Source organism: Ischnura elegans, chromosome 10 (assembly GCF_921293095.1).
Source record: "Ischnura elegans chromosome 10, ioIscEleg1.1, whole genome shotgun sequence".
NCBI lineage: Eukaryota > Metazoa > Arthropoda > Insecta > Odonata > Coenagrionidae > Ischnura > Ischnura elegans.
In genome coordinates this window covers 73,882,222-73,900,470 of record NC_060255.1, presented here as the reverse complement: position 1 = coordinate 73,900,470, position 18,249 = coordinate 73,882,222, and the positions used below count along the sequence as shown (strand labels likewise).

The 18,249-nt window shown below is 37.9% G+C and overlaps 1 protein-coding gene across 1 annotated transcript in view; it reads left to right on the top strand.

Annotated features, from left to right (window-relative positions):
- LOC124166932 (dual oxidase maturation factor 1-like) overlaps window positions 1–18,249 on the top strand; it is a 137,554-nt gene that overhangs the window by 101,764 nt on the left and 17,541 nt on the right. The window contains exon 6 of the mRNA XM_046544645.1: window positions 17,049–17,260. Within this exon, the coding sequence (XP_046400601.1) occupies window positions 17,049–17,260 (212 nt within the window). The remainder of the gene's footprint in view (window positions 1–17,048; window positions 17,261–18,249) is intronic.

The following is an 18,249-nucleotide window of genomic DNA, read 5'->3' as shown; positions in this document are numbered from 1 at the left end:
AAATAAGAGATGTATTAGGCAATTAGTAACTAAGTTCACAGCAAAATAATTTCGGGTCCGGAGGGAATAAGTGTTCTCACGGAGTTAGCTCCACAGATCGCACCTTACTTAGAGATAGTATTCAAGAAGTCACTCTCCGAAGGAAAGTTACCGCTAGACTGGAAAATTGCAAGCGTTACACCCATATTCAAAAAGGGAAGCAGACATGACCCAGGCAATTACCACCCGATTTCATTGACGTCGATTATAGGCGAGATACTTGAGCATATCGTAGATGAATATTTATTCGCAAAACACTTAAAGCCTTAAATAAACGGTTCTGATAGATCGCTGGATTATTAGAATCAGTGGGAGTATTGTCCTTGCATGCTTTTTGAAAGTTTGGTTGAATCCGGCTTCGTGTTGCAGCAAACATTTTTGTCATCAAATTTCACCTGAGGGATAAGATGACGAAGGGGGATGGGTGAGTTGACAAACAGATAAAAGTAATACGTTGAGAGAGAGAAATTTTATTTAAAAATGCAGAAAAACATTTGGTGATATGAGGTAAAAACTTCAAAGTTTAAACTCAAAATATTCAAGAAGTTTTATCTTTATGAAGTAAAACATAAACACAAAAATCACATTTCCAGGTCGTGTCTTTTGCTTCAGTGTTACTTCAGCCAGAAGATGCAGCATATCATCGTCTCAACTTCTCGTCATATTACCTACGTCGCCAATTTGGTTTGTAAAGGCCTGTTTACACGGTACATTAACCCGTACGAGTTAATCTCTAAGTGTATGAACGCAAGAATGAACACGAAAATATATCTTGTAACCACTCAACTAGTGCGAATACATGAACGGAAAATAGAAACTGTTCTACTTTGGTTCATGCATTCGTACATGTTCCGTTCCGGTCCACAAAAATCATTCACGCAAACAGACATTAACTTGTACGTGTTAATGTATCGTGTAAACATACCTTATGATATTTATCATTACCCTAGCTTATCTTAAAAACCTATTGCATTAATGGTTCATCACATGACGAGTTATATTTTGCGACTTTTTTAGGAAAAAGTAAATGAAATTTACCGTAATGAAGTAATTTCTTACTCTGGGAACTGCAAAAATTGCAATCACGCAGGAAGAATACACACTTCTTTCTCGCCACTGCACACAAAACGAACTGCCCTGACGTCCTTTACGGTAAACTGAGATACCAATCGCCTGAGTTACAGGAAGAGCTAGGAATTGTGCTGATTATGATATTTCAGTATTGATTTCAATACGAAATAATATTTATTCATAAAAATATTAAAGCCTTAAATAAACGATTTTGATACATCGCAGCAATAGTTGAATCAATGGGAGTATTTTATTTACATTCTTTTGAAAGTTTGGTTAAATCCAGCTTATGCCGGCAATTTATTTATAATGGGAACGCATTATCCCCTATACTCCCCACATACTTGGTTTTGATTATGTTTGCAATATTTTTCGAGTTCTATGAATGAAATTAAATGGTAGTTATTTTTTGCGCTCGAAACTGGACATCGGAACAGCCGCATATGGCTCGCGAGCCGTAGGTTGATGACCGCTGCTCTATTGTAATATTCTTGACTATGAGTGTCATCGACCGTAAAGGTGTTCAACCGAAGCCCATGTATTTCGTTGTGGCAAAATGAGGTACCCCTCAAATGTACCATGTCCATATCAAGCTCCCTCTCCTGTTGCAGCCGGCAACGTGAAAGCCTTTTGTTGTGGCTCCACGATTTAGTTCAGAACGCTTTCACATGACCCCATTCAAGCGGAAAGTTTCCGTAATATGCCCTCAAGCGTAGAGTCGATGTTCCAGCGACAAAGGGCATAACTGAATAAGAGGGTGAAAAGTTCCCCCTCCGGGATTTTTTCCGTACTTAGGGCATGATAGCGCATCAAATACGACTACCTCCCCACACTTCCAGCCCGCTAGAGGCCCACTAGAGCCGGTTAACTTGAAAATACGATTTTCACTGACCGAGATATCTCAAAAAGAGTGATTATCGTATTTTCGAGCCAACCGGCCCTGGTGAGGCACTAGTGGACTGCAAGTGTGGGGAGGTTAGTCGTATTTGATCCAAAATCTTATTCCGTAAGTACGGAAAAAATACCGAACGGGGGACTTTTCACCTCTCTTATTCAGCCATGCCCTTTGGGTCACTTTATTTTTCTCCTCTTTTTATTGTGCGTAGCGGACCTATTAGAATGCTCATTTATTAAACTGCACTTATTAAACAGAATTTTTCAGGATAGAACACTTTCACTTTATCAGAAACCGACCTGAAAATTTTGAATGAAATTTGAACCCCTTCAATCTATTAAAAAATGAATTTACTTGAAGTCATAGCATATAAAGTTTGATAAGAACAGTAAATGTAAATTTTTAGGCTATAATCATACAGTACCTATTATGTTTCCTCGAGTAATAGATAGCGTAATGAGACTAAATTCCCGTGCTACTTCTAGTACGATTTGACTTCTGTCAACCACTACAATTCAAGATGTGCATGCAAATATAAAATGTAAATTTTACTATTCCCACCTGATAAACTTAAATAATACTTTAATGGACGAAACAAAAGGCTTTTACTTACAATTAGTCATTAGTTGTCTACCTAGAAATAAGGTTATAAATACAACCATTTTAATTCGTCATGAAGAAAACGCATAAAAAATGAGTCTAAATATTATTACTTACTAAATTAACTAATTATATCAAATAAATTCATAACCTTCTCGGTATATTGCTACGCAAAGAGCATAACGCAATTATTTCATCGAAATAAAATCTAAATGAACATTTTTCGATTTAGATTTCATTTATTTTCTATGGATATTCATAGAAAGAAATATACGATTTAGAAATTTTATGAATCTAACCTTGAATACCGATGTTACAATAGTAACCACCACAGCATTTATTTATTGCAGTTCATGTTGCAGTAGCGTTTACTATAGGTATAAAATTTGGTGTGAAGTGCCAGGAAAATATCGAAGCTTGAGTGAAGTGCTTTCTTAATAAAGAAAGAATGATAAAATTATGAGGATGAAGCGGTCCAGATGCACGAACAGAGATTTTATGCTTAGAAATTTTCGAACCGTGGTAATAAATTTCCGTCCAACGGTAATTCTGTTTGTAAGCGTGCTCACAAATGTTAATATTCTTGGGAACTCACGACTATTCCGTTTGTATTAATTTACTTTTAGGATTATTAATTATCATTGACAACGTCTTCCAAATAATGGGTAAGAATCAATTAGTTGATGCAGGGCTGTTGAGAACTTCTGATCTTATTTACTATTTAAAACACTTCACTAGTATACGGTTGGTAATGCTTTGACTTGGTTATTCAACAATCATCCTAAGCAGGTTTGAAAATATGGTCTTAAAATCATCCTCTTTCCATTTTGTTATTCACCATGTAAAAGGCAAAAATAATTGTGTTCATGACTCTTATATCGTCCTGCAAAGTCTGGTATCACTTTCTATCAAAGTTCTCTCTTTCTGCATCATTTTTATCTCTCATCTGTTAACATTTGCGACCACCAAACCTTACTGCTACACCAACATGTACATAATACCCTGCAAGCCGCCTGAAAAGGCGTGTGGCAGGGTGTTTTAGGACACCAGCCGTTTACATGAAGAAACCAAATTCTCAAAGAAATTTGTAACTAGCATTTATTTAAGTCCTTTATGGTTCGGGGGAAAACTAATTCGCATGTATATCCGTTCGGGAAAACATCTCTCTTAATTTATCGCTTCTGTCGGACCTGGAAATATAGTGCGGCTCTAAGATGATGCTCTCTTTGTCGCTCTTTAATATATCTATTCTCAATTGTTCAAGCGATCTGAGCCTAGCGAGTCTCCAGCGGCTCCCAGCCTAATTCGCTTAACATCTGGGTAACACTGTCTGTACGTCCGTAGCAGTTTTTGACGAAACGCGCAGCCTTCCTTTGTATTTTATTCATTTCACGGATCAAATCTTTCTTCACCGAAGGAGGGATAAACATAAGACCCATAAAATCAACCATCATTATTATGAATAATAACTTTTGGACTGTGTCGCCGCGTCAATTCTTGGGTGGCTCCAGCGTTTTCCGACCGATGCTGGTCGCTTTCTCAAGGGATTCTGAAGAGTTGGATATTTAAATACTTTTATATAGGTATCTGTGTCAGGTGGTGGGGGGAGGGTAACGGGAGGCTGAAGAAGTGGGTTGCTGATTGTTTTTTCTCACTACGGGTTGCCAAGTAACGCTAATTTTAATGCCGGTGTCCCTGTTGAAATTCTTCTTTTCTTATTTGAATATTTCAATGGCTTCTATAACGAGTCTCTGTTTAAAACCTTTTACTTTGGCAAGGATTTTGGCTTCCTGTGGTAGATTGTGAACTCAGGGAAGCCAAAATCACACCACTTGTCACAGATACCTATATAAAAGAATTTAAATTCCCAACTCTTCAGACTCCCTTGAGAAAGCGACCAGCATCGGTCGGGAAACGTTGGGGCCACCCAAGAATTGACGCGGCGACATATTCCAAAAGTTTTTATTCATAATGACGAGCACCCGCGAAAGTTTTAACGATGAATTACGTCAACCATCATTGTTCGCAAAAAAATTCTTCATCAGTGCAGTACAGCTTTTCTCCATTTCTTCTTTCAATTCAACCCTCTTCTCATTTTCTTCGCACAGGCCTGAAACACTTCTCTAGATAACCATTTAAAAGCCTCCTCGATGCAAGACTGGCCTACACTCCTGCCGCCTTCGGCTGTTTCCTATTTCCCACGACATATTGCGGAAATTCTTCATTCATTTTTAGTAGTAGTAGTAGTGTTTTTTTTTACAGGGTGCGTCGGCGGCTAAGGCCATTTTGCACCACTCACTGACTGGAATTGATAAAGGGGAATAGGCCCGTTCTTAAATTAACGTGTCAATAATTTAAAGGAGGTATCATTTATATTTTTATATTCTATTGAAAAGTCGAGTTGAGTGCAGGAATGCTCAGTCGGGAGATGTTTTCGGGAGTGTCTCCTAGTACCTCAGCTAGGTTATCTCCGAGGTTGTGATTCACCCGTGCAGTCCGATATCTTGCACAGTCCGTCAGGATGTTAGTGACTGTTACTGACTATTATTGGACAATCGCAATTTAAGCATTGGGGCAGTATTCTCTCTTCGGCGAAGAGGTATTACTGGGTTAATAAGCAGTGGCCAATTCTTAACCGTGCTTAAACCACTTCCTCCCGGCGGACATTTCTTACAGAGGTCTGCCACGCAGTTATTACGGGCTTAATTTCCCGAAGTTTGTTGTTTTGAATTTCAAGCCATTGGGTCTTCCAATTTTGTCTTATTATATCCCTCATGGCATTTCCTTCTTCATTCGTTTTTATCCCACTCAGTTACTCTTTCTCGTTTTCCCGATCTTATTTCTTGAACGCATCCCTATTCTCATTTCCAACGTCTACATTCAAACATTACGCTGAGCTGGCCTCGATTTTAGACGCTTAACGTTATTTCATGAAGATACTGCCAACAACCCTTATATTCTCATGAATGCGTCTTGATTGTGCTATTACTTCTCTGGCAGTTATGTTTACCGCTTTCTATTTTCTTCAAGGGCATCGACCGGCTTTGAATGGGAAAGGTTTGAGCGTCTCATTGGGTTAAGAACTGTGCTATTCATGGCAATATCAAATGCCATCCACGTCAAATTGATCTAGAAGAAAGGAAGTAGCTGAAACTTGATTCCATTTCACGTTGTAGCATCAATAAACAATTTAATTATATTCCACCTCTTACCCGATTCACTGTTGATATCGACGCATGAAGTAAATATTAGGCAAAAAAGATTAAGATTTGTTTATGCAACTAACCACTCTTCCATATTGTGACACCTAACAGACGTTACAGACCTATTTTTAACTATTTCGTCATTCATTTAACTTAATCTGACGATTGATCGAGTTGCAGCAAATATAACGTGAAAAAGAGATTGTGATATTTTTATAACTAACCATAATTCCATATTTGTGTCACCTTACACACGTTACAGCTCTATTTTTAAAAAATTCATCTTACGTTCAACTTATTCTGAAATTGATAAAGTTCAAGCAAATATTATACTGAAACAAGGCATTTAGCATATATAAAAGGTGCATAGCAAATTTTTTATCTCATCCTGTAAACGAGAAAAGTCTTCATAGTTGTCCTGAATTGTTGAGGAATTTACGGAGATTCAAAATATTAAATATATGCGCGCAGGATATGTGATAAAAAGGAGTAGAGGTAGAAGATGAGAGGCCGGCGATTGGAAATTATACTGACGACGGGCGTGTAGGATGAGATCGACAAATGAAATTGTCACAAAGCAGGAATTAATAAGCATCTTTCATTGATTTACAAATTGCAAACCATTTAACTCGTTTTTTAAGTTTGAAAATAATCTGCAATGACGAGTTAAATGTGGCGCTCAAGTAAGATAACAGCTTAATCCTGTTTCATTAGAATAGTATGGTAGTCAGCATTTATCGGGCTATTATACGAAAGAACGGGACAAAAAGTGCTTCCTAACGGTCGGTATATCTATTTGCATCAGTGAGCGTATGAGTGCGTGGTTTATCGAATTTTGATAATAGCAAATCATCTGACAACATCCTATCCGTCTCACAGAAGGTGAAATCTCTTCGCCATTGAATTCGAAACTTCTTTTCAATTGCTAACGAATATATTTTCTATTTTACCTTTTCTCAGGAAATATTTATTACGAATAAAATCACAGTATGAAGTACATACGCAGTTACGAAGTCGGGTTGGTTTGGTGGCTGTAGTGTTGGCTTCCAACCCTGTTGGCCCGGGTTCTAATCCCAGCGGTGGCGGAGATTTTCCCGATCCCTTCTTGAGTTCTATGTGGAGGGCGCTTCTAATACAGCAGTTAGTTCGTCGATAGGGACCATGGGCGTACCCAGAATAAAAACTAGGCATTGGGGGAAAAAACTAGATGTGGTCGTTCAAGTAGTAACTTTTTTGCACAGAAAAGGTTAATTATACCAAAATTTTAAGGAAATTATGACAGCAAGTTATTAGTTTTTATAATGATTTGCTTGAAAAAAATAATGATTTTTATTTTTGTCCCATGTCCTATGCTAATATCATTTTTATTCGAAAGGAAAATTTGTTCATAACTTTTGCTATGAACTAAATTTAATTTCGCTTTTGTTGTCCCCCCCACTTTACCCCCGCTGGGTACGCCCATGATTGGGACGTTAAGTTGTGGTCCCCTTGGTACCATTCATTAAGGGTATACTAATGCAGTCTCCGGGTTTCGATTCACCCTTCTATCCTTACCCTACCTTATGGTACAAATGACCTTAGCTGACGGTCGCCAGCTCCAAATCATACTACTCCACGAATGAAGAAAAAATCGCATGATATTCTAAATTTTGAAAGAATATGGCAAAAATACTTGTTACTAAAAAGACAACGAACAGGATTTTCTCTTTTTCGAATTCAGTTCCAATACCATTACCCAGTATTCATTGCCTCAAAAAATTCTATGTACCTTATCATGGTATTGAGTACAATGAATTTCAAAGAGCCGAAACAATGATGAACTTCCGTTTGTAAAATGAGATGGAGTCACGATAACTTCAATATTTTTATCTCTCGCACGAAATGCTTGTTTACAGCATGAAAACGACTGAATATTACCGCAGAGCAGGATGAGCTCAACTGCGTTCGGAAGAATTCGATCAAACACAGACGTGAATTAATTTGATTTCAAAGAGATTTAAATCTATCCGAGCATAGAAGACAAATATATATTCAGTCCGTATTTTTCCGGAAAGGCATTTGCTTCCTCCAATATTTTGATCTGTTTGCTATCAAAACGTTTGTCTACGAAATCACTACTCTGGTGCATCTCAATCTTCGGCCACAAAAGGAAGGTACAACAAAGCTCAGCTGCGGAGTCATTAGAGGTATTTAATAGGGCAGTTTCCTTCATCAAAGAAAACGAAATGCATGGATTGCGATTCCTTACCCACCATTAGTGTATTCATAATATACAAATTATTTGGTTTTAGAAATCCCAGTTTAGACGAATGGCAACGGTCAATTTTAACCTCATTTGAAAAAGGCCAGATTGGCGCCCATGCGATTCCACTCCACGTGTCGTCACAGGGACCTATTTTCCCCATGGACATATGAGATTACTAATGCATGCATGAGGCACAAAGCTCAGGGGAACATCTCTTAATAATCACACATTAAAAATACCTAAGTTCGGAAAGTTTCCTTCGTTTGATAGGGTAATAATAATCCTTATTTAAGCCAATCGCTACCTGATAGCAGGGTACTCAGCTACCTGCTAGCAGCCGGCGTCGTATCAGCGCTCAAGCCTCGCCCCAAGGTCACCTCACACGCCGACAGCTTGAACCAGAAATACGTCACACGGACTTTTCCCATCATTCCTACTTAGCCGTCGCGTTTTCCAGGAGTAATAATCTTTCGATTTAGGCAATAAAAAAATAATAGGAAACCACCCTAGTGAAGAAATATCACACTGCTGCAAGGCAACCCATTAAAAATGAAAAAGAAAATCGCTGTGTAGTAAGTCTTTGAGGCGTATTTTTCAACACATCTATCCATCCATGTCACAAAAAAGTACTCTTTACAAAGTCTCCAGAGACTTTGTAAAGAGTACTTTTTTTATATTATTATAAGTATATTTATAAATGACTACCCCTATGAGTATATTTTGTAAATGACTACCCCTAGCCTAACTGTTAAATTATACTCATATTTCTACTAAAATAGAAATTGACTTTGGCGTTGAGATAAAATTTTACAAAAGAGGTGAATCAGATAAAATAGTCTCCCTTGAAAACTCCAATTACAACGGAGCGTTGCTGCCGAGTTATTGATAACCGCAGACGAATTTTCCGGAATTTTCCTATCCACAAAAATTTCTCTTCCTTGCGGTATTTTTACAAAATAAGCTGGACAGCATGTACATCGTTAAAAGTTACTCTTTCCCTTCCGTAATATGAACCGGACCAATCGAAGTATCACAGCAGGATTTAGTCTCGTATAATTGGATTTATATATTAAAAAAATAAATCCCTTGGAATTATTTCTTGGAATATAATCTATATCGATAAATCCGGCCGTAGATTAATTTCATTCATTTGGGTGTCCTTTAAACTTTCTCTTTTTCCGCATGCATATTTAATTCTTCATGAAGCAGGATTAAGCTTTGGAAGATTAGAGTGAAAAAAAATCATCACCATTAAAAGCAAACAGGAATATTACTAACTCCCCATCACGAGGGACCGAAAAAAATGCAAGTGACAGACGTTATTTGAACCTCTTGGAATCACTAATTCGCCGTTGAATATCTACGATAAAAGAAAAAACGTTGTTTACTTACTAGTAAATCAGAATGCTTTGACACAGTCCAAAATTTTTCGGAAGATATTATTTACGGCTGAAAATGGGAAAAAAGTTAATTATATAGATTACCTTTATTAGCATGTAGTAATTTGATCCTTCTAAGCCATATGGCTTGTTAGAAGGTTCCATTTATCCTATACAGTGGCAACATTGAAAGCATATATATTAAAGTACACATAGCATTTATATTAGATTACAAGTTACAACTTCATGTACAAAAAAGTAAAAACATGGCACAAAAAGTTTTACGAGCTTTGAACCAAAAACATGAGAATTTAATATGATTTGTACATTTCCGTTTAAATTAAGGAAAATACAAGTTTATAGTTTCACTTATTAACCATTCTTTCACTTTTCTTTTTATGTCGGCCAAGGATTTTAGATTACATAGAGCCTTTGGCATACAATTGAAGGTATGAGGTACAACATACCTCAGCAGCCTTTTACCATACATGTTATTGTAAAGATGATACGTTTTCAACAAAGGACTGTTACGTTTATCCATAGAATGTGTATTATTACATTTAATTTTGTGCTCTTTTTTGAAATAGTTCTCTATAACAATGTTACAAAACTCTAAAAGCATTTTACTCTTAGTTTATATATCATATTTAGTACACGGTGATTTAAGGTCAGAATTACAACAATAGTTGAAACCATCTGTATCAATAAACTTCAATATTCTCTTTTGGTTCTTTACAATTTTGTTTACCAGAGTAGCTGACGCCATTTCTCAGACAGTGATTCCATATCTTATTATTGTCTCCACCATTGCAAAATAATTCATTAATTTTATGCTAATTGGTACTACGTCTTTTAACTTAAATATTTGATATGCTACAGTTCGTATTTTTTAAAATAATTTTTTCAATTGGGGGGGAAATTTAAAATGATCGTCAATTATGACACAAAGGTAAGTATATTTTTGTACCTGATCCAGTAGTTCTGAAAACAAGGAATAAAAAATGTTGGCTCTTGATGTTTTAGGAATTATTATTTCCCGCAAAGGATATAAGGCTACAATACGGATAACTCTACTGAGAACCTAATGAAACAAAATAGCAAATAAAGCGATCTCGAAATAATTGGTTTCCACTCCGATGTTCGTAGTAGGTAACAGCCGCGCTTCTCGATGTTACAACGGAGCATAACATCTCGATTTTACGTAATAAATAAATTCTGTTTTCATAAATTGAGTGCAGCATCCTCGGTAAATCCATGCCATGAAAATAGTAAATTTAAATAGAGATTAAGGGTCTTAAAAATATCTTGAAAAACCTTTTGCCTCTGGAATGGGGAAAATTCGACTCCTACCAAAGTTTAAGCAGGCTTGATGTGAACCACGGGAATATTGGAGTCATAATATTTAGCAACTTCATCATGACAAAAAAAATTCGGAATGAAAAAATATTTCAATGGGAGTTCATCGCCAACATGGAAAAAAATGTCAACAAATAGAAACTCAGAACGGTAATAAGGCAAACTTTTTATTCTAAAAGAAAGACCAGATTCAGTTGATATGAAACTTTAGCTCACTAATTGGCTGATATTCTGTTTTCCAATGATGCAAACTTTCCACTCAAAATATATTCGTCGCAGAAATGCACTGTTGGAATACCTGGAATTTCTGTTCTGAATAACTGGAATTCCCATTAAGGAAATCGAAACAGGTGCCAGCGTTTCGGGCATCAGAAAAATAGCGAGATATGACATCCCTATTCCATTTTACCCAAAGAACTGCTTTTGTTTGTTCATCAAATGTACATCAGAGAAGGTAACAGAAGAGGCTTTGAATACCAGATCAAAAATGAAAGACATTAAAAAACAACGAATTTCTACAACACTCCACCTGCATCACATTGCGTGTCGTGAAAAATACAACAATTTCAAATTTGTGCATTAGCAGATCATGCAATTACAAACAGTCACTCGTTTTCGTTTCGAAGAGGCCAAAATTTTAGATACAGAACCAGTTTTATCAAAAAGATTATTCAAAGAAATGTACCACATATCCAGAAATAAAAAAAAGCTGCAATAAAAGAACAGACATTACTTACCTTAGCAAAATTTATCATAATTTAATAAATGACATAACAAAGAAAGAAATCCAAGCAACCAAATTGTAAATAAATAAATAGAAACAACATCAGACTTAAAGGTAAATTTTGAATATGTATTTCCATGTATTTTAATGTATAACAACTGTAAAATTGCCTGTATTTAACTAATTTTGTATCATACATTATCATTTTTATAGCCCTGAGGATGGACAAATATAATGTCCGAAACGTAGGCAAAGTTTGAAAAAATAAATAATATTTACATTTGACCCACATCTCGTGATATAAAATATATATATATACGCTTAATAAATGACATATATATATATATATATATATAATATATATGTCATTTATTAAGCGTATAATGCGTAACATACAAATAAATTCACAGGTAAGGAAAGAAAGGGATAGGAACATGGAATAGAAAAAGGACAAGGACAACGGTGCTGTGGTAGGTGGAAAAAAGCCAGAAATCAGAGGGTAAAAATGCGGCCTGACTGGGACTCGAACCCAGAACCTCCTGGTTGCCGGCCAGGTGCTCTACCAGTTACGCTACCAGGACCCTTAGATTTACCATGATTTCGGCGGGGGTTTATACACAGGAAACTCCCTTTGCTTTGGCCCACAAGAGTAACCAATAGATGGCACTGGGGCAGCTCACCACTCACCAACGGAAGGAATGGACGAGGACACAAGGATGAAAGGAAAGGTACACACTCACACGAAAGCAGGAAAGAGACAGGAACATGCGTTTCGGGGCACGCAGAGCCCAAGTGAAATAAGCCAATATGGCCGATACACTACTTCATTCATTCACACGACGCCTTAAGCGTAAACATACAAATAAATTCACAGGTAAGGAAAGAAAGGGATAGGAACATGGAATAGAAAAAGGACAAGGACAACGGTGCTGTGGTAGGTGGAAAAAAGCCAGAAATCAGAGGGTAAAAATATATATATATATATATATAAATAGTTAAGTTAATGTCGATACACACAGAGACACAAAAAAAAGAAACACTCACATTGAATAAATAAACTTGAAGCTATCGAAGCACTTCAGGCTTCTTCGTCAGCTGAAGAATGAATGGTGAGGAAAGGAGAGGGTTGGAAAAGGGAAAAGAGGGGTAAGGGGAGAGGTGTATGGGGAGGGGGAGTTAGGAATAGGGGTTAGGATGCAACGTTCAGACCCGGAGAGCTATTGGCTTGAAAGTGCCAAATGCACGCCAATTCGAGGGTGTGGAGGTTGAGGGCGGAGTCGGTGGGAGGGAGGGAGGCAATAATGGATACTTTGTAGCAATGATTGAAAATGGAATCATGTGAAAGACAATGTGTAGGAACTGGTAGAGAGGAGTGGGGGGAAGATGGACAACAGGAGGCGCGATGATTGTTAATTCTGAGATTGAGAGGGGTAGTGCATAGGCCAATATAGAAAGCAGGGCAGACTCCTCTGTGTGTTTCATTCCTTCGCGCCGGTCTTCACCTCCCCCTCACTGGTCTCACACCCCCACCCCCACCCACTCCGCCGCCTCTCTTCCTTTACAAACCTGACCTGGCCACTATACTCAAACTCCCCCCCCCACCAATGGACTTTCCGGCACCACCCAACCCTCGCCCCCCACCGCGACCGCCTCCAGACACTCAGAGTGAGAACGAGGGAGACAATGTTGCGAACCCTTCCCCCCAAGACAATGTAGTGAACTTTTCCTCGCATGTCCTCGACGCCAACGAGCGGGCAGTCCTCAGCAAAGGATTATCTTTTTCACCCACGCCGAGAGTTAACCACGTGAGCCTTGTGACTGACGCCCTGAATTTTTGCCGGAACCTGCGATGGAAAGCATTCTGGCAGTCTCAACAAAATACATCTTCCAACCACGACACTCTTCACCCATTGGCTCAATTCGCCCCACCGTCTGTACGAGAGCCTAAACCACTCCATGCAAACCATCCCGTAGAAATATTCATCAAACTTTTTCTCGACAGAATCAGTGATCACAATTTCCTCCATTCTCTCACCCCACCTAAAAATCTCACACGCCTGGAATTTCAGGCCTTAAGAAATCTCTCTGCCAACAAAGACATCATCATAACCTCAGCGGATAAAGGCTCAACGGTAGTCGTTCTCGACAAAGAGAAATATGTGGCGGAAGGTTTAAGGCAACTGAACGACCCGACTTCCTATTCTCCCCTCCCCAATGATCCCAATCCCAAATTTCAAAAAGAAATCTTCTCCTTTCTTAAAAATTTTGGCCCCGCAGAAGGACTAAGCCCCTCCGATATTAATCTTCTATCACCTGCCGATTTCAACACTCCACAATTCTATCTTCTCCCCAAAATACACTAACCCAATAACCCTGGCCGTCCCATTGTGTCTAGCCGCAATTCCCCAACCGAAAGAATATCAGCCCTTCTAGATCACTACTTGCAACCTCTTGTCACCACCCTCCCATCTTTCATAAAAGACTCCTATCATTTCCTAAGCATACTTAACTCAACCCCTATCCCTACCGGTACCAATCTCCTAATGGCGACAATTGACGTCGTTTCACTTTATACTTCCATTCCCCACCACGAAGGCCTCAATGCCCTCAACTACTTTCTTGCCCAACGCCCTCAGCCTCACTCTCCCTCCACCAACTTCATCACCCAATTAGCTGAACTGATTCTAAACAAAAACACCTTCAACTTCAACGACACCATCTACCTACAGAAGCGAGGAGTCCCGATGGGAACCAGAATGGCCCCAGCCTACGCAAACCTCTACATGGGTCACCTGGAAAACTCTTATTTAAATTCCCAAACCCTTAAGCCTCTCCTGTGGGTCCGCTTCATCGATGATATTTTTTTACTATGGGCCCATGGGCGTGACTCGCTAGACACTTTCATTGCATCCCTCAACTCCACCTCATCCGTTTCTTTCACTTCATCAATTTCTGCTTCCTCCCTTACCTTCCTTGACATAAACATCCGCCTTGAAAACAATACCTTCAGCACCTCCATCCACAAAAAACCCACCAACCATGAACAATACTTGCACTACACCAGTTGCCATCCACCTCACACCAAACACGCAATCCCCTACTCCCTATCAGTCCGTGCCCATCGCATCTGCAACAATTCACCATCTCTTCAAAGAGCCACACAGAACCTCCATCATGCTCTCCTCAAACGAAAGTATCCAGAACCCCTGCTTAAAAAGAAAATACTCTCTCCCTCCGAACAGTACACCCCACGCACCAAAAAAGAACAAACCAGGAAACTGAATCTCACCACCACATTCTTCCCGGGCTCTCAAAAAATTAAAAAAATATTAAAAGATCTGTACCCTATCATCAGAAAAAACAAAATCACGGCTGCTCTTCTTCATTATATATATATAATAAGGGGTCGTGAAGTATAAAGTTTGAATTTCAAGAATGAAAATATACACATATTATCAATGAGACTTCTACAATTTTCTAGAGTTTGATTTTTAGAACGGCCTTTGTCTAGGTATCTGAAACCATTTCATCCGAAATTAGATACCCTATGTCAATTTGGTGTTTTAGCGGAGAATCTCGGACACAGTTTTTCACGCCAGTACAGTTTAGAAAGCAGTTTAAGCTGGTGCTGTATACGCGAGATCACCTACCTATCGGGGAAATAGGCCTAGATTCAATTTTGGTGACATATTAAGACAAGAAGGCAAAAGGCTGGAAAAGTGTAAACGTCTCTCAAATTTGAGGCATTTCTCGCTAGATTTAAAGGAAGTACTCGAATATGTAGAATCAACTCTACTTTCATATGGATGAATAAATTGGTTTCCCCTCAAAAGATTCCTAAAGACATTTCGATTTCAAATGCGCCTCATGTTACGTAAGTAGTTTAGGGCAAAAGGACTCTTCATTCGTTACTCTAGTATCATAAATACTATAGTCGTCTATAACTTAAAATTGACCCATAAATTTTTGCTAACCATCGCAAATATAAGCTTAAAATGATTTCTTAAATTCGTATCAGAAACAAATGTTCTAAAGAATACTATCTTCTCCTTTTTATCTCTAATTAAGACCATGTGAACATCACACATATAGCAAGAAAAAAAATTTTGGGATCGGGTTGGTGTGGTGGCTAAAATGTTGGCTTCCCACCCGGCGGGCTCGGGTTCAAATCCCGGCAGTGGTAGAGAATTTTCAGAGACTGCCCGATCCCTGCTTGAATGTTGTGTGGAGGACATTTCAAGCGCAACACTCCGTCCGTCGGATGGGACGTTAAGCCGTGGTCCCCTTGGCGCCTTTCGTTAAGAGCAGGCTAACGCCGACGCCGGGTTTCTCACCACCCTTCATTCCACACCCTTCCCTCATGGCGCAAATGACCTCAGATGTCGGTCGCCTCCTCCAAATACCATACCGGTAAGAAAATTTATCAAACCACTCCGATTCCTTTTATGGTCAATTCCTCGGTACAGGTTATGATGCTCAAATACATGATTCAGGTATTGCTCCATCCATATTCATTGAAAGACGATCCTTTCAAATTGTTCCTGCTGCCAGCCGAAGATCAAGACATCGACATGCATATTCTTTACCATTCGGAAAATTTTAATTTTGTTCGGGCGCTGCAGATTTGATTATCCATTATCCGGTTTAATCAGGATAACTGCATGGCTGCCTCAGATAAAATTAGAGATTTACGGGGAATGATTTGCGTTATTTGCTTAAGTATAAAGATAAAGAAGTGTGATTATTGGTTGGTTAAATTCTTTGAAAGAAAATCATGCTAACAAAACAATCTTTTCAATCTGCTATATTAGGGTTCATACCGGTCAGGGTAGTCAGGGATATAAAAATTTGGCCTGGAAGTCAGAGGAATTAGTTAATGGGCCGGGAAAAACTCAAGAGGCAAGGCAAAGCGATGAAAATTGCTGTGGAATGCGCAGAGCGCTGGTGCATTAGAGCGGCGAGGTGGCCGTTCACACTTCTCTGAGTCTTTCGCCTAAACCCTCTTCTAATTAAACGTTAGCAATTAGTAATTTAAAAATTCGCAGCAGCGATTTCATATGAAAAAATGAAAATAAAAGAAATAAGAAAACCAAATGAAAATACCAGTTTATTACAAAGAAATATTATAAATAAAAATAATCTCCGAAAAATCGTCGCATCAATCTTCATTATTTCTTATTGCATTCGATTTTTTCCTTTTTATGTTTCACGCGGCTTAATGTTACGTCCGAAGCACGAAAAAAATTAATAAATACATTGGTTTCATAATTTTACTATAGTTATAAGATGGATATAAAAACTAATCAGGAATCTGAAAGTCACTGAATCATATCACGTGTAGCGATATCTTCCTTTCACGTGACCACGGAAAGGAAATAACAGGATAATATCTCCACACCTTTCACGCAACAAATTTTAATTAGTTCTCGTTTGGGAATTTCCTCGTGCTCCGATCGAGTGTTTGTTTGTTTACTCTAGCGCATACAGCCTCTGTTTGACATTTATAAATTCAGAATTCGAAATGTCATCATTTCAGGGCTGCTGTTCCTGCCTGGATCATGTCGAACCTTCTCTTTCTCACTGTGGTCCGTTATGGTGCATTGTGGGCAGTTATTACCGGTTTGCTCCAGCTAATGGCTTGCTTAATATGGTGTGTAGTGAAAAACCCTATTCCTCTGGAAGTCCCATATAACACTGGACATCTAATTACGGGCTATGGCATTGACTTCTGGAAAACTGTATTCTCCGGTAAGTAGTCATATATTATGTATACTCTTACTAATGCACTTGGTTCAAAAAATACATTACGGACGTATATTTATCATGTGCTTATAAGGATCACCTGGGAGCTCTTTATAAGCACGTATTGTATAAACTATATTATTTTGTTTCTATAATGCACCGAGCACCAAAGAGGAGTTAATAATTCAATCAAATTCATAATTTTATTATTGTTACAGGACGGAAATTAGGGAATTGAAAATTATTGAAGCATATAGCAATTTTTTGTAGGATATAACAAAATGATAAAAAGAAATGAAAGAAAATGATAAAATACAAAAATCAAAATAATGCCACAGGTTTTATATAAGAATGACTCTCCTTTTGAGAGAGATGAGGGTTTTCTGGAAAGAAAATTCATCCTTTGCTCACTGCAATAAAAACAACATGGTGACCCGTATGAAAATTTCGTTTTTTCACGCTATCAGCGAATAAGTATGTTAAGGAAATGGTGAACTTGGGTATTGAATAGAGTATCTTTTAGAGAACGTTAAAAATTCTTAGTAAAAATACAAAAGTATCAAACTTAGTTCTTGTTATAGATTAAAAAAAAACAAAAAAACAGAAAATTGTAATGTTTCATACTTCTTAGATTTTATATTTAATATTTTTGCCTGCTTATGTTACGTTTCATTGACTTAGTTATGGATTTAAAGATTTTTTAAGTGTAAAATAAAGAAGTTTGGAGTGGGTACACTTCAAGCGAGTAATGGACATGAAAAAATCGAAACTGTAAAGTCAAATTAATGGGTAAATTTGAGATTGAAATTGTATTTTTCGGCAGAAGCCGTTGATCAAGGTTAAAATGATTTAGTTTTCAAAACATTATTACCTTGATAAAATATGAACAAAAAATGGTAATTCCCAAACTCAAATATGCAATTCCACTACCGACCATGGTTTCGACACACTTTCTTATTTTCAAGGCAATGAACGAAAAATTCTTTCATGTATTT